Source organism: Delphinus delphis, chromosome 8 (assembly GCF_949987515.2).
Source record: "Delphinus delphis chromosome 8, mDelDel1.2, whole genome shotgun sequence".
In the NCBI taxonomy this organism is placed as follows: domain Eukaryota; kingdom Metazoa; phylum Chordata; class Mammalia; order Artiodactyla; family Delphinidae; genus Delphinus; species Delphinus delphis.
In genome coordinates, this window is record NC_082690.1 from 101,266,498 (window position 1) to 101,283,441 (window position 16,944).

The following is a 16,944-nucleotide window of genomic DNA, read 5'->3' on the forward strand; positions in this document are numbered from 1 at the left end:
AAAAAAAAAAAAAAATTCATTATTTAACTAAAATTCAAATTTAGGGACTTCCCTGTGGTCCAGCAGTTAAGACTCTGATCTCCCAAGCAGGGGGCCTGGGTTCGATCCCTGGTCAGGGAACTAGATTCCACATCCCGCAACTAAAGGTCCCGCATGCCACGACGAAGACCCAGTGCAGTCAAATAAATATATATATTTTTAAAAACCTAAAAAAAAATTCAAATTTAACCTGACATCTTGTATTATCATCTGCTAAATCTGGCAACCTTAAGATTCCTTCAAGACTCAGCTCCTAGGCTCTTCCTCTAGTGGCTAAGTTCAGACCCATCTGGAAACTAAGACAGTAGATTAAGTACATTACGGAACTGGAGAGACTTTTTATTCCATCTCTCTACTTCCCGGTGGGACCTGCCATCACTCTCTGGCCAGCCCATTGGAGGAAGGCAAGCACTTCATGGGCAGGAAGTTCTAACCAAAGTCAACGCTTTCCCAAAAGTTAGAAGCTCATTGTTTCCCATCGCTCCCTTCTTCGTTCCTGTTTCTCATAGAGATGAGATCAGCTTAGGAAACTGGATTCTTTGAAACCACAAATCCATCTGAAACGTATTCGTTTCACGATCAATACATTTCAAGACCTGATTATTTTGCAATTATATTGATGCTGAAAATGTTAAATATTAACCAGATAACCAAAAATTTATCTTTCGATATCTTACACCACAGACAAGAATTTCAGACTGTACCCCAGTGACCGGAAACTTTGAAAAATCCTTTGCCTGGGAATTCCCTCGCTGTCCAGTGGTTAGACTGCAGGGGATACGGGTTCCATCCCTGGTTGGGGAAACTTAAGACCCCGCCTGCCACGCGGCGCGGCCAAAAAAAAACAAAAGAAAAGAAAAGTCCTTTGCCTAAAGAAGTGTATTGACTGACATGTTGAAAATAGCGGGTTTACTTCTGTAACTAAGGAAGAGAAAGAAGGGAGAGAGGAAGGGGAGGAAGAAAGGAGAGGAAGGAGAGAAGTTGGTGCTCTCTCTGGTACCTCATCATCTGGGGGCAGAAGTCAAACACTGACTCTGAAAAATAGTGTCAGAAAGTCGCTGCCTGTAGCCAACGCTCCCGGTAATTTTAACAACGCCAGGGAAGGGAGTAGTGAAAACCACCAAGACTGACCCAGCACAGATGCTTGATGGATGTTTACTGAGTGAATAAGTGAAGGACCACCACCCGAGCCCCATCGTTGCCAAAGCCCACTCTGGTTACAAACCCGATTCCCTTAGAAGTGAAGAAACGCAGCAAAAAGAACTGGTGCAGCAGCCCTTCGTCCAGAGCCGGCCGGGACTCTAAAAGCCACCTCGTGGAAGGTATTCCTTTAATTGCAGGTGTTTGTTTCCTTTGGCACAGTGATATGTAATTTCCCATTTTTAGAACAATGCTCCCAAGAACAGTCACAAAAACAGCCTTCAGAGGGGGCGGATTTCTTCCTGGCCGCGGCTACAGCTCTGTAAAACAACAATAACAAAGGGATTTTTATTCAAAACACCGTTTGCATCTCTCCATAAAATCGGGAGGCCTTTTGTTAACTTTTCACAGGCTGAACAAAAAAGGTCCCCCCACCCCTTGGAAGAGCACCTCAACAAACTCTTACTTTGGGGAGGGGCCTATAGGGAAACGATTCCGCTGTGGGATCTGTTTGGGTTTTGACACGCCTCCCTCTGTGGGTTCCCGTGTGGCAAGGGTGGAAAGGAAGCTTGTAGAAGGCCAGTGTCTGTCCTTCGGGTGCCCTGTGCAAGTCTGAGGCCAGAAGAGGACAGTGTGTTCTTGAGAATGTGCCAATAGCAGGCCGAAGGAGGTGCGGAACCAGGGTGGGATGAGATGCGCGCCCTCTGGTCTTAGCCATTAAGGAATCCCTTTCATCATCTCCAAACTGACTTTCTCCCTGCTTCGTAAACTCAGAAGAGTGGCTCCCAGATTTGAGGACTCCTTCACCCTCTTCCCCATCTACCTGCACCTTCCTTCCATCCCACCACCTCCACCCTGAGGTGCACCCAACTCATCTCCACCTGGACCCGCACGTTTCTCTCCTCACTGGCCTCCTGACCGAGTCGATTTCCCTCCCACGTGGGTGTGCACGTCCGGGCTTCCTCGTACACCTCCCTACTCAAAAATGTTCCACGGGGGTTTCCCTGGTGGCGCAGTGGTTGAGAGTCCGCCTGCCGATGCAGGGGACACGGGTTCGTGCCCCGGTCCGGGAGAATCCCACATGCCGCGGAGCGGCTGGGCCCACGAGCCATGGCCGCTGAGCCTGCGCGTCCGGAGCCTGTGCTCCGCAACGGGAGAGGCCACAGCAGTGAGAGGCCCGCGTACCGCAAAAAAAAAAAAAAAAAAAAAAAGAAGGTAGAGGGATTTGAGCTCCTGGAATATCAGGATACACGATGAAGTTCTCTTTAAAATATGGTATCTAAGGCTTCTGTGTTTGGGAGGAGTAGCAGGTGAAACAGAGAGCTTTGATGGTGAACCAAGAATCACTCTGAGGGCTTCCCTGGTGGCGCAGTGGTTGAGAGCCCGCCTGCCGATGCAGGGGACACGGGTTCGTGCCCCGGTCCGGGAAGATCCCACATGCCGCGGAGCGGCTGGGCCCGTGAGCCACGGCCGCTGAGCCTGCGCGTCTGGAGCCTGTGCTCCGCAACGGGAGAGGCCACAGCAGTGAGAGGCCCGCGTACCGGAAAAAAAAAAAAAAAAAAAATCACTCTGAGATCCCAAGCCGAGTGGCAAGAGCTTGGATTGTGGAGCTCGAGCCCCGGCCCCGGCACCTACTAGCTGTGAGTCTCAGACAAGCTAGTGAACCTCTCGAAGCCTCAGTTTCCTCACGTGTAAAATGAGAATAATCCCTGGCCGACAGGTGAGTTTGGGCGGATGAAGTGAAATAATCTGTATAAAGCACCTGGCACATAGAAGGTATTCGATACATTATTATTGTTGTTATTACTTCACTTGGACATAAGAATCTGCGTCTTTTCATTGTTTTTAATCGAAGCATAACATATATAAAGTACATAAAACTCACTCATCTTAAATGGACAGCTTGATAATTATTTACGTCTATATGCACGTGTATACCCACCACCCCAGTCCAGAGACAGACTATTTCTGCAGCCCAGAAAGTTCCCCCCTGCACATCTCCATCCATATGCCCACCAGCTACGACCATGATTTGACCCATATCTTTGCTTTGCCTCTTCTTGAATTTCATACGAATGGACTCAGACAATGTGTCTTCTGTCGTGGTTGTGTGTGTAACACTCCCTTGTATGAATGTACCACAATCTATGTCCCATCTTCTGTGGATGGGATTTGGAGACAACTCCTTTGAACATTCTTTTTTTTTTTTTTTAATCTTTTGTCCACACCACGTGGCATGTAGGATCTTAGTTCCCCGACTAGGGATCGAACCTGTACCCCCCTGCAGCGGAAGCACGGAGTCCTAACCACTGGACCGCCAGGGAATTTCTCCTTTGAACACTCTGTACATATCCTTTTGTCAGCTCGGGCACTGGGTTTGTGTACCTGGGAGTGGAATTACTGGGTTCTAGACTGGGAAAGGTTTAGCTTTACTAGAATCTGCCCAACAATTTTCCTAAGCGGCTGTGCCGTTCCTACACCCCGCACAGCAATGCGTGAGGGTTCCAGTGGCCCCTTGTCTTCAGTGACGCCTGGTGCTCGCTCTCAGTTTTGCCATTCTGGTGGCTGTGTAGTAGGAGCTTCCTGTGGTTTTAATTTGCATTTTCCTGATGAGTAATGATGTTGAGCACCTTTTCATAGTTTCTTTGACCATCTGGATACGCTCTTTTGTGAGTGTCTGTGAGGTTTTTGCCCAGCTGTTATTGGGTCATTCGCCTTTTTCTTACTGATTTATAGTGGCTCTTCATTTCCTCTGGAAATGAACACCTTGCCAGTTATATGTACTGCAGACATCTTCTTCTGAGACTGAGACTCGCCTTTTCATGTTTTTAATGGTGCCTTTTAAAATTTATTTTTTATTGAAGTATAGTTGATTTACAATGCTGTGTTAGTTTCAGGTGTACAGCAAAGTGATTCAGACACACACACACACACACACACATATACACACATATATATTCTCTTTCAGACTCTTCTCCAGTCTACGTTATTACAAGATATTGAATATAGTTCCCTGTGCTATACAGTAGAGCTTTATTGCTTATCTATTTTATACATAGTAGCGTGTATCTGTCAATCCCAAACTCCTAATTTATCCCTCCCCTCCCTTTCCCCTTTGGTAACCACAAGTGTGTTCTCCATGTCTGTGAGTCTATTTCCATTTTGTAAATAAGTTCATTTGTATCATTTTTTTAGATTCCACATATGAGCGATATCATATGATGTTTACCTTTCTTTGTCTACTCACTTCATTTAGTAGGATCATCTCTAGGTCCATCCATGTATGTGGAAATGGCATTATTTCATTCTTTTTTATGGCTGAGTAACATTCCATTGTAAATACATGCATATATACCCACATCTTCTTTACCCATTCCTCTGTCGGTGGACATTGAGGTGCTTCCATGTCTTGGCTGTTGTGAATAGTGCTACAATGAACGTTGGGGTGCATGTATCTTTTTGAATTAGCGTTTTCGTCTTTTCGTGTTTTTCATGGTACCTTATTATGAAGAGAGCCTTCTAATTTTGATACAGTCCAATGTAGCCATTTTTCTTCTATGGTTAGAAGTGCTTTTGGTGTTCTCTTTTAGAAATGTTTACCTACCCCCGCGGTCATGAATACACTCTATGCTAATTTCTTTTCATCGTGTGTTCGTGGTGTCTTCCTCTCGAGCTGGAGAGAACTGAGTGGTTGTTAGTTCAATGAGGAGCAAAGGTCTCACAGAAAAAATGAAGCATGATAACGCTCACACGGTAACGACTGCCTAAGTCTTCGGACCATCCAGCCTGTTACCTTAGAGCCACTTGGTGGCATTAACAGGCACCATTGCTGACTGGCTGCACTGCTGAAATTCCATAGGAGGAGCTGCAGAGGAGCAGCATCTTCCAGAGTGGCCAAGGAAGGGGGATGGCAATCCCCCCAGCGCTGGTTTATACTCTCAGGCCAGCAGCTCGCTTTCACAACCCACACCGTGATCACCTTACAAACACATCCTTCTCCACCCTAGCGATGTTTTCTCTCCCCATTTATACACCTCTTTCCCATGCATTTCCTGTGCTCCCTGAATTTTCCCTTTCATCATCATTTGTCTAATCACTTATCATCTCGGGCGCATTTGTTATACATTTGCCTTTTAAATCATTTCTTTCCTTCTGGCTCTCCTTCCCTAAAGCAGGGTTTCTCAGCCTCAGTACTACTGACATTTTGGACCGGATACTTCTGTGTCGTGGGGGCCGGTGCCTACACTGTAGGATGCACGGCTCTCCCTGTTTCTCTCTTTTCCTTCCTACCTTTCTTCTCAGTGTCAATCAGGAGGCCCGCGGGAAAAGTGAGGGGGTGGCTGAGAGGTGAATCATAGCTTTCTCAAGCTCAAAGGGGCCTCAGATACGATCTAGCGCAACCTCCACTTTTACAGATGAGGAAAAGGATTCGAGAGGGGGAGGGAGAGGATGCAACCGAGACGAATATGTGGCGGGCTGGGGGAGGGGAGGACGAGTGCCAGGCCAAACAGGAAAGTAAAATTCCAGGGCCTGAAGCAGTATTTCCAGTCCCACCGGGGAACCTGGGATTGCTTCCCACAGCTCGTTTCTTTCTCCAAGCTGTGAGTCCCATTCCAGAAACAACACGGGGCTGCTCAGATGGAGGTGCAGACCCAGATCCACCATGAGTGCCTGTCCCTGGGAGCCATGCCAGAGCCTCCAGTGGACACAGATGACCACCAGTTCCAACGGGGATGTTTCATGCTGACTAATGCCATGACTGCATCCTAACTTAATCCTATAATCATGAGGTAAATGATGGTCAGGCCACCCGGCCACACCTGTCCCAGTGGAGAAGTTACAGAGCAAGAGACCATGAGAGGGGGAGGGAACGCCAAGACCATGTCAGTCCTGGCCCTGTCTCCAGGAAGACAGGCGATGGGATGCCCAGGGCAGCCGAGAGCCGTCAGCCAGCATCTCTCAAGTCATGGTGGGCGTTAACACTTGTCGAGCCCTTACTGTGCACTGGACGCTGTTCTAAATACCTTGTAAATACATGAATTCAGTCCATCCTCCCCCGGAGACACTGTCATTCTCCCATGTTGGAGATGCGGGTATGGGGCCTGGGGAAACCTTGGTCAAGCAGCAGTTGCTCTCCTGGAGCATCTTTATGGGGTCACAAGTCAACACAAATCACCCTGCTCCTTACTTGTAGCTAATGTCAACCTCACCCCCCTCAGACACGCGTGGACCCCCTGGTGTGTAAAAGCCTGGTGTGTAAAAACCAAGATATATAGACACACAGTGGAATACTACGCAGCCATAAAGAAAAGAACGAAATAATGCCATTAGAAGCAAAATGGATGGACCTAGAGATTATCATACTAAGTGAAGTAAGTCAGACAGAGAATGACAAATATATGATATCTCTTACATGTGGAATCTAAAATATGATACAAATGAACTTATTTACAAAACAGAAACAGACTCACAGACATGGAGAACAAACCTATGGTTACCAAAGAGGGGAGGGGGGAGAGGGATAAATTAAGAGTATGGGATTAACAAGTACAAAACAGATATAAAATAGATAAACAACAAGGTCCTACTGTACAGCACAGAAAACTATATTCAATATCCTGTAATAAACCATAATGGAAAAGAATCTGAAAAAGTATATATATATATATATTTGACAAAGAATCTGAAAAATTATATATATATATATATATATATAAAACTGAATCACTTTGCTGTACACCAGAAACTAACAGAATACTGTAAATCAACTATATTTCAATTAAAAAATTGTTAAATAAAAATAAATTTCAAAAAGAAAGCCTATACCAGGAACTTATGCAAAGCTCTGGGTGGCGGTCAAAATTTTAGTTGTACATGACGAATATTTTGTTTTGTTGCTGTTTTTTTTTTTTTTGCAGTACGCGGGCCTCTCACTGTTGTGGCCTCTCCCCTTGCGGAGCACAGGCTCCGGACGCGCAGGCTCAGTGGCCATGGCTCACGGGCCCAGCCACTCCGTGGCATGTGGGATCCTCCCGGACCGGGGCACGAACCCGTGTCCCCTGCATCAGCAGGCGGACTCTCAACCACTGCGCCACCAGGGAAGCCCGATGACGAATATTTTTACTTTAACAGTTATGAACTTGTTTCAGTGCTTATTAGAAAAATTCTGGGTTTCATTTATGGTAATTACATAAAGATTTTTTTTTCTAATTAAATGCAAGGTTTTTTTTTAAGTACGGTTTTTAAAATAAATCTATTTAAAGACAGTTATTAAACAAATAGTATACGATGGCATGTGGATGTGGCAGAAATTGTGATGATGGCACTGGAGTGACTTAAGCTTGGGCAACCCTGCCCTGGTCTTGTCACATCTTGAAGACAGCTGACCCCTGCCCCAGCCCCTGCAGGGCTGTGCCTCCCCCTCCCTCCTCTTACACTGCCCTGCCCGTCCTCAGAGCCTCTTTCTCAATAGACTTGAAGATCGTAATCCAATGGCCCTCCGGCTGTCTCTGCCCCTTTCCACATGTGGGTCAGTCACTTTTGGATTCTCTCTGCTTTCTGGTGATGAAAGAGTAATCCAGCAAGGCCGCTAAATGAACTAAAATCCACAAATAAGAGGCCAAGTGTGATGACAGAGAGGAATGAGGAAACCCCACCCCATTCTTTGGACACAGTCCTCGGCCTTCTGCCCCCAGCTGGCCTTACGAGGCACCAGCTGGGGAAACGCCAGCCCCGGGGCCCTCCGCTGAGGACCCCTCCCAGGCGCTGGTCTGTGGGCTGGACGATGTGCTCGAGGACCCTGCACTCTCCACCTTCCGCTGGGGACACAGTGGCAGGGAGCAACCTCGTGGCTCCAAAATCAAGAGCCCACAGGGAGTCCCATGTGTTCGATGGCCCCCTCTGCTCTCTCAGCCTCTGACGGTACTGCCTTCCTGGTGGTACAGGAAGGACTGCTCTTCCTTGTCAAATAGAGAAAGTTTTAAAAGAATACTCGTAAATGAGATTGGGAGGACTCACTCAAAGCCCCAGGGATACAATGATAAATAATAGGCTGGGATTTGAACCAGCCACCAAAACCCGGTGTCCCCAGAGATGCTCAGAAGACGGGAATGAAACGCTACCCGCCTGCGAGTGCCCGGCTGGCTGCTGCCTCCTTCTGGGCGCTGCCTCCCCCAGAGCTTGGCGGGTACCTGGCCAAGGAAGCCTGAGCCTCTGGGGCCATTGTTCTCCCTCAGAAGAGGATCTCAAAAGCAGAAGGAAATCAGAAACAGCCACACAATGAATACCAGATTCTCCTTTCTCCCTGCCTCGGCTGCCAAGAGATTAAGCAGGGCCGGCTGACAGCGCACCCCACCCAGCAGCTGTTCACCCTCCAGGACGTCCTCGCTACGGGAAAGGCTGTTCCCCCAGGCCTCACTGTTCTCTATTGATGTCCACAGTGTCCAATTTTCCTTCTCCAGATAGATGCTGGTTCCTCGAGGGCATAGACGCATCTGGGGCTTCCTTCCCACAAGGCACAACAGGGACAAGTTACAGGCGCTCTGTATTTGTTGACTGAGTCGCCGATTGCCTCTGGGCACCCTCCTAAACACTTCACAGGTATAAACTCATTGACTCTCCACAGCCATCCCGTGCCGGAGAAACTATCGTTAGTCCCACTTTAGAGATGACGGAGTGGGGTCCAGGCGACCCAGCCAATGCGCAGGACTGATCCAATCATGGCAGCTTTCATGGGATCAAATGATTCTGTTCCTCACTTCTTACCAGCATCAGCCTCCCCCAGCGACTCCGTGAACGTGTGTGAAGCCCAAAGCCCTACCCCACGGGCTGGGTAAAGAGGGTGACCACACGGCAGACATGTCCCCTTCAGAACCCACACCCCGAGGCAGCATGTGATGGGGATGGACAGGAAGGAGATTCTGAAGAGGAGACACACAGAACTAGTGTCAGTCTTACCAACTCAGCATCTGAACATTCCTGCTAAGAACTTTTTCTTAAAAATGCATTTTTTTTCTGTTGGGGCTGTTAGTCACTTCAACATAATATTGTGTGCTGTGCCTCCTACGTAAGCAGACACGAGCTTCCGAGGCTGTGGAATACTGAGCTCATGCATCTAGTCAAACTGCTGTTTGCTTTTTGCTGCAGCCATAGCTACGATCTGAGTAAACAGAGGAGAAGGTTTGGCTCCCAGTTCTACGAGCTGGGCGCTGCGCCATCATCCCGTGAAACACAAGGGGAAGGATTTCGGAAGTGACAGGCCAGGGCTAACGGGGAAGAAAGTACCATCCTATTCCAGGGGCTACTGAGCAGGGTCCAAACTCCTCATAGAGGGGTGGTGACGGGGCAAGAAGGCATTCCCTTAATCCCTGTGAGAAGCCAGCACGTTTTATAACTGTGGGCAGCGGAGGGAGGAGACAAGCACCGTAACCCACACCCCAGCAGATAAGCTCAGGCTTGGAAGATGCCAGCGAACCCCAGCTTGTAAGTGGGGGACCCTGACCTGGCTCCCAAATCCTCTGTGTGCAGCCCAGGACTCTCCCTCTCCGCCCTGCTGCCCGTCGGCTACAGGATCTGGCAGCTCCATGCTGTGTGTGAAGTGACCTCCACCCCCTGGATTGCATCATGCAATAGCCATGCCCCTGACCACGTCCTGGGTGGCTGCGTCCATCTGAACAAGAAAACTCAGGGATAGGCTTTGTCCTTGGACCTTCCGGTGTACGATCACAAGAATGTGATCTGTCTCTTTAGAGTCTATTATATCAGATGTTAAAATGATGGGTTGATGGAAAGAGCAATATCATGAATTCAATCTCTAAGTGAGCCCATTGTCACATCAAGGAAAATAAGGAATCTCTGTCTCTCCTGGGAGTCTTCACCGTCCTCCCCACTTCCCTCCTCCTTCGTCCCAGTCTCAGAAGGCATCTGAGTCTCTTCAGAAAAGCCTCCCCACTTGTTCCAGTAACAGCCACCACCTCTTGTGCACTGATCCCATTCCCATACTTCTTTCAGAACACAGGAATCAACGATCCCATCTTGCTTCAAAATCCCTACCCTCTCTCTCCTGCTGGCTTCTTTTGCTCCGCCTATAAACATCTTCAAGTCTGTCCCGGATGAAAAGTCAGACCTCCTGTGTCTGCCTCCTGTGCCCAGAGACCGTCCCATCTCTCCTCTTCGCTTTAACTCCAAACTTCCTGGTAGCCCACTTTCATCTCCTGAGCTTCTCCCAGGGATTCCTAAGCCCCTGCCAGGTGCAGCCCAGCCCGGCTACTCGATGGGAACTGCCTCTCAAGGGCCACAAATAGTCTACAAGCATCGAATCCAGTGGCCACTTCCCAACACCCATCCCATTTGACCTCTCCGTAGCAGTGAAGCCAACGGAAAAGACTCTTCCTTGTGAGATGTACTTGGGGCCAGCACTGCTTGCTGCTGACTCAAAGCCATTTCCCTTCTCCTTCGCTGGCAGAATCCCAGCTTAGTTCAAGGACAGGAAAGAGATTCTTTCATTTCAGCAAGATGGGCACAGCTTCTGGTCCAAGGGCAGCATGGGTCCTTTCTGACCAGCGGGATATAGGGGGAGATAAACGGGGGTCTTCTGGGGACAACCCCTCTACCACCACCCACCCCCACCAATACGAGGGAGCCGTGAGGACAATGTCTGCCCAGGTTGCTCCCTTTTCTGTCTTTGAACTCAGTCGTGGGAGGATGTGATGCCTGAAGCTGAGGGGAGATCAAAAGGACCTCAGTGGCACTGACCAGAGATTTGCTACTGACCATCTCAACCATGAGAAAAAGAATCCCTCTTACTCACAGACACAGAAAACAAACTAATGGTTACCAAAGGGGAAAGGGGGTGGGGGGAAGGATAAATTGAGAGGTTGGGATTAACAGATACACACTATGTATAAAACAGATAACCAACAAGGACCTACTGTATAGCACAGGGAACTACACTCAATATTATGTAATAACTTATAAGGGAAAAGAACCTGAAAAAGAATATATATATTCTGAATTGCTGTGCTGTGTACCTGAAACTTACACGATATTGTAAATCAACTATACTTTAATTTTTTAATTTTTAAAAATAATCCCTCTTGTCTACATCACCACTGGACACTTTTGCTGTTACCTGCAGCCAAAAGTATACCCTACCAATGTGGTACTCCTCTCTTTTTACTGACACTACCTCCCTATCCCTTGGTCTCAAGTCCCCTTGACAGCCCCTCTGCCACCCCTTGACTATCAGCGCTCTCCTGGCCCCCTGTGCTCCTTAAGCGCATAGCCCCATAGCCACCTGTTCATCGATTCAACAAATGCCTGTTGGCACCTTCTCTGTGCCAGGCTGCCCTATAGGCTTGCCACTCCAGTGGGGGAGACAAACAATGAACAAGATGAACAAGTGAAAATGTCAAGTTGTGAACAGTGAGTGCTCTGAGTGAAATGATTGGCTAAAGAGGATGATGAGGGGCTTCCCTGGTGGCGCAGTGGTTGGGAGTCCGCCTGCCAATGCAGGGGACACGGGTTCGATCCCTGGTCTGGGAGGATCCCACGTGCCTCAGAGCAGCGAAGCCCATGCACCGCAACTACTGAGCCTGCGCTCTAGAGCTCTCGAGCCGCAACTGCTGAGCCCACGCGCCTCGAGCCCGTGCTCCGCAACGGGAGGGGCCACCGCAATGAGAAGCCCGCGCACCACAACGAAGGGTAGACCCCTCTCGCTGCAACCAGAGAAAGGCCCGCATGCAGCAACGAAGACCCAGCGCTGCCATAAATAAATAAAAATAAATAAAGAGGATGACGAGAAGGATGTTGAGTCTCCTTAGGTCTTGGGCAGGGAGCTGAGAGGGAACACTTAGGCTGAAGTTTGAAGGATGAAAAGAAGCTGGCCGTGCAAAGATGAGGCAGAGCATTCCAGACAGTGGGAACCACGATGGACCCAAAGAAGGAAAGACTTGGCGCGTCATGGGGACCCCAAGGAAGCCAGTGAGGCCAAAGAAGAGTGACGGGAGGCGGGAAGTCAGATGAAGGCGAGATCCAGGACAGAAAAGTGTGAGCCATGGGATGGTGGTGATTATCATGCTAAGTGCAGTTGGAAATCACTGGGTAAGAGGATGAACAGTCAAATTTGTGTTCCTAGAACAAATGGCTGGAATTTGGAGCCAGAGTGGAAGCAGGAGCCCAGTGTGGACTCACAGTCTCCCAGGTGAGAGAGGGTGGTGGCTTGGCCTTGGATGGTGGCAGTAGAGATGGAGAGAGATGGTGTGTTTCCTTTGTGATATAGTCCCAAGATGCACATGATTGGACTTGCTGGTGAGTGGGATACAAGGGATGAGGAAAAGGGAGGCATGGAGGATGACACTCATATGTTCTACCTTGGACACAAGGGAGAGTAGCGCAATTTACTGAGATGGAGAAAAGAATTTGGGAGTGAGGGAGGCAAGCCATTTTTGGAGTTTCATTTTGGAAATGCTGAGTTTGAAATGCCTCCAGAGACATCCAAGTGAAGGGGGCAAGGCTGGAGCTCAAGGAATTGAGAATTTGGAGATTATCAGCCTAGAAACGGTCTTTAAAGTCACAGGAATTGATGCGATCCATTGAGTAAAGCATAGAAAGAATAGAATAGGGCTTTTCAAGTTAGAAGTATCATTTATTTTTCACTTCCTCTCTTCTCTTCATGTGTTAGAATGCCACATCCTATTAGTTCTAAATTCAGAACACTTCTTAAAGCTGTCCTCTCTCCCTTGCCATGGCTCGTGCCCTTCCAGCCTTCACCGTGCCTCCCCTGGAGATTTTCAACCAACACCTGGCCTTTGGTCCCTCCAGTTCACCCTTCACTCTGTCACCTGTGGGGTCTGCCTCTGCTCAGCTGGAGCAAAACTGAAACCAGAGCGTCCAGGAGAGGACCGCAGAGAAGCAGTCATGGAACGACACCAGGCTGGAATGACGTCACCTAGACCTGAGCTGGAGAGGCACCAGCAACAGAGAGAGAACCAGGTGCCCAGGTCAGTAACCACGGCAACCGGGGAGGGCGCGGCAGATGCTGGCCATACATCCTATTAAGCATCCATCTCTGGCCGGGGTTGGCTTTATTGACACAGTTCACTCGCACCAGCCAATACCCAGCATGCCAGGGGGCCCTCTCTAAAGCAGACAATAGCAACAATAACAAAAATAGCAATGGCTAACATTTATTGAGCACTTACAACGTGCCAGGCACCGTGCCAAACACTTCACGTATGGTCCCTCATTTAATAACACAACCCTATCTACAAGGCAAGGGGAAAACTGAGGCTAAGGAAGAACAGCTTGTAGGGGGTGGGGGGGCTGGAACTGGATGCAGGCAGCCCCTCTCTGGAGCCAGAGGTCCTACCCACGATGCTGCTCAGCCTGTTCCTTTGCATTGTCTGCAGAAGGGGTTAGTGGATTAAGGGTCTGTTAGATTCCTGTAGTTTCTTGCTAGCTGCTGTTATTTGAGGGGTGGGGAAGGTGGGAAGGAACTGGCGGAACAGTCTCCTAGCGACCGCCTCATTAGAACCATCACAGTCCCTGCCATGTTTTTATCTTGGAGACCCAGCTAGTCAATAGCAGAGCCAGGATTTGAACCCAGGACTTGAACTTGGCACTGCACCACTGTCTTCCAAGAAGGTCACAGTCTGGTGTCCACAGGAGGGGAGAGAGCCCTCAGGGGGGTTTCAGCTCACCCAGAGGAGTGGGGACTGGAGGAGACTGGAAGCAGGAGCTGGAGTTTGAATTGTAGGTCCGGATGTAGGGGCGCTGCTCCTGGAACACATCTCAGCAAGAGGACTGTGTCTAAACGCACTGCCACGTGCCCAGTCAGAAGCTCTAAGTTAACTCTGAGGCCACCAAAGGGTCTGGAAAGAATACCATCTTCCACCACCAGCCAGCACCCTCAGAATGACCATGGACAGAGAGACTGTGGAAAACCAAACCATCGAAATAACAACGCGAGGCGTGAATAAGAAGACATCAGGAACTATGCTCAATATTTAGTAATAAACTATAAGGGAAAAGAATCTGAAAAAAAGAAAAAATATATATATATATATCTGAGTCACTTTGCTGTACACCTGAAACTAACACAACATTGTAAGTTAACTATACTTCAATTAGAAAAAGAAAAAAAAAGGACATCTCTGCCACTTTATCCTTTGGCATCAGGGACAAGGGAGCATCCCCGAACCCAGAGGATAAGTGAGCCCTTTACGGCCACCCGACCTCCAGGTCCTGTTCCACCAACCCTATCACTAAGGGCCCTTGAGGACACCAGAGCATCACTTCATCTTAGAATAAGGCTTAGCTTGTAAGCGACAGCAGTGACAGCTGCCCACCAAGAATAAGGACAGGGCTACTTCCTCACCGCCCAGGGCCAGAACATCAGAGCCGCAAGGGGCTTTAGTGATGGTCCCCCTCAGTCCCCTCACCAGAGGGGTCACCCGGTGCAGGGGTGTTTTGAGACAGGAGAGTCTGATGTGAGCCTCAGGCGATGGTCATTTCTGGCAACTAACCCACCCTCTGTGCAGACCCCCTGCCAAAGCATGCCACGTCAGCCCTCATAATGAACAAAGCCAAGCTTTGTAAGCACTGAATGACTTTGGAGGGTGGGAGGAGGGAAAAACATTGGCCAGTACTCACGTTACTCACTTTACAGCTCTGATTTCGTTCCCCTGCGTATCAGAGGGAGTTCTGGCTCTACCTGGCTCCTGCCTGTGTCAGAAGAGCAGGAGCTGACTCTGTCTCCTCCATTTCCCCAAGCCTAGCAGGTGTGGAACCTGAACCACCTGCCCCAGACCCACCTGGGGGCCTGATCACATCAAATTCCTGGCACCCCCTTCAGATCTACTGACTCAGACCCTCCAGGATGGGGCCCAGGAATCTGTATGTGTCCAGAACCCCAGCTGATTCTGAGACTCACTGCCGTGCTGACTCCTTTATTTAACCGTGGCCCGTCCCACTGGGGAAATCAGCCAGGCCCTGATGGGGACCACAGGGAGGGGAACCAACCACCCTGGTGTGGACTGAGGGGTTTCCTGGGACATGCGACTTCCAGGGCTAAAGCCAGGACAGTCCAGGGCAAGCCGGGATGCCTGGTTATCCTATAGCCCCTTCAAAACCCCACGCAAGGACGCATCTCCAAATCACTCCAAATCGCTCGTACTTGGGATTGGAATGGTGTTGGGATGCTCTCAGAGCCGAACGTGAGCGTGGGTGATATGCTGAGATTTCACAACGCTTCAAAGGAAAAAAGGAAGTCAGACCATGAGGAACTGACTCAGGGGCTCTAGAAAAGGGCCCATCTTCCCCAGACTGTCCCCTCCCCAAAACCTACCATTGCCACTGTGTGCTGAAAGAAGCAAACACCTACGCTGAGCTGACTGTTCCCTCAGGACCAGAGGGGTCGCCCTGGGCAGGAGGAGGTCATGAGAATCATGGGGTTCAGAGGAGAACCAGAACGTCTCCTGGAGATCAGACAGCCCTGGTCCCCCATTTCTCAGATGAGAAAACTAAGGTCCAGAGGACCACATGATTGGCAGGGTCACACAGTTAACAGCCCAAAGGTGACCTCAGTCTTCCTGTTCTCCACACTCCTCCACAAGCCCTTCTGCTGGGCAAAAAAAATGACCCGTGCAGGAAGGGAAACTAGAAATATTAATTGAGGAGGGGGCTGGACGCATAGACTGATCAGAGCAAAAGAGTGTGTGAGGGATCATGGTGCTCTAACCCACGTTACAGATGAGGAAACTGAGGCACACGGAGGTCCAAGGTAGTTCCCACGGTTACATACAGGAAACCTGTCTTGCAGGTCACTTAATGCCAGTCCACAGTGGCTATAGAAGTGGATTCTGCCAGCAGATCTTATGGTTTGCTGTATCTGAAATGAGGGACTCACGTGACAGTGTCCAGCAGAAATGTGGGCTGGACCACAAAGAGCTGGACACTTGGATCCAGAGACCCTGTCCCGAAGCCTTCAGCCTCGGAGAGCTTTCCCAGAAAGAGTGCATACCCAGGCCAAGTGGGGCTTACCTTGGAGAGGGCATCGGGGGTGACGCCCACTTTTCCCTTTCAACAGTTTTGAGTTGTCTGAAATAATTGGTAAAAACTTGGTTTTTTTGTCATATCTTTAAAAAATGATCATACAGCCCAGGGAACAGTATTCACTATCTTGTAATAAACTATAATGGAAAAGAATTTTTTTAATATATATGTGTAACCAAATCACTTTGCTGTACACCTGAACCTAACACAGTATTGTAAACCAACTATCCTTCAATAAAAAAAGAAAAAAATGATTCAAGGGAAAATAAGCCTTTCTTTAGTGGATAGAGAAGAGCAGGAAGCTAAGCCCTGAGCTTTGGAAGCAGAGAGGTGAGGACAGTGGGATTTTAAGGTTGAGGATGCGATTACAGAAAGATGATCAGGGCTTCCCTGGTGGCGCAGTGGCTGAGAATCCGCCTGCCAATGCAAGGGACACGGGTTCGAGCCCTGGTCCGGGAAGATCCCACATGCCGCGGAGCAACTAAGCCCGTGCACCACAACTATTGAGCCTGCGCTCTAGAGCCCGCAGGCCACAACTACTGAGCCAGTGTGCCACAACTACTGAAGCTTGTGCACCTGGACCCCGAGCTCCAAAACAACAGAAGCCACGACAATGAGAAGCCCGCGCACCGCGATGAAGAGTAGCCTCTGCTCACTGCAACTAGAGAAAGCCCGCGCACAGCAGTAAAGACGCAACACAGCCAAAAATAAAAA

General features: G+C 49.1%; 1 protein-coding gene across 1 annotated transcript in view; it reads right to left on the reverse strand.

The window, feature by feature from the left end:
• Positions 1 to 1,180: 1,180 nt before the first annotated feature.
• Positions 1,181 to 16,944, reverse strand: part of AHNAK (AHNAK nucleoprotein) — a 92,946-nt gene continuing 77,182 nt past the window's right edge. The window contains exon 6 of the mRNA XM_060019031.1: positions 1,181 to 1,499. Within this exon, the coding sequence (XP_059875014.1) occupies positions 1,492 to 1,499 (8 nt within the window). The 3' untranslated portion in view covers positions 1,181 to 1,491. The remainder of the gene's footprint in view (positions 1,500 to 16,944) is intronic.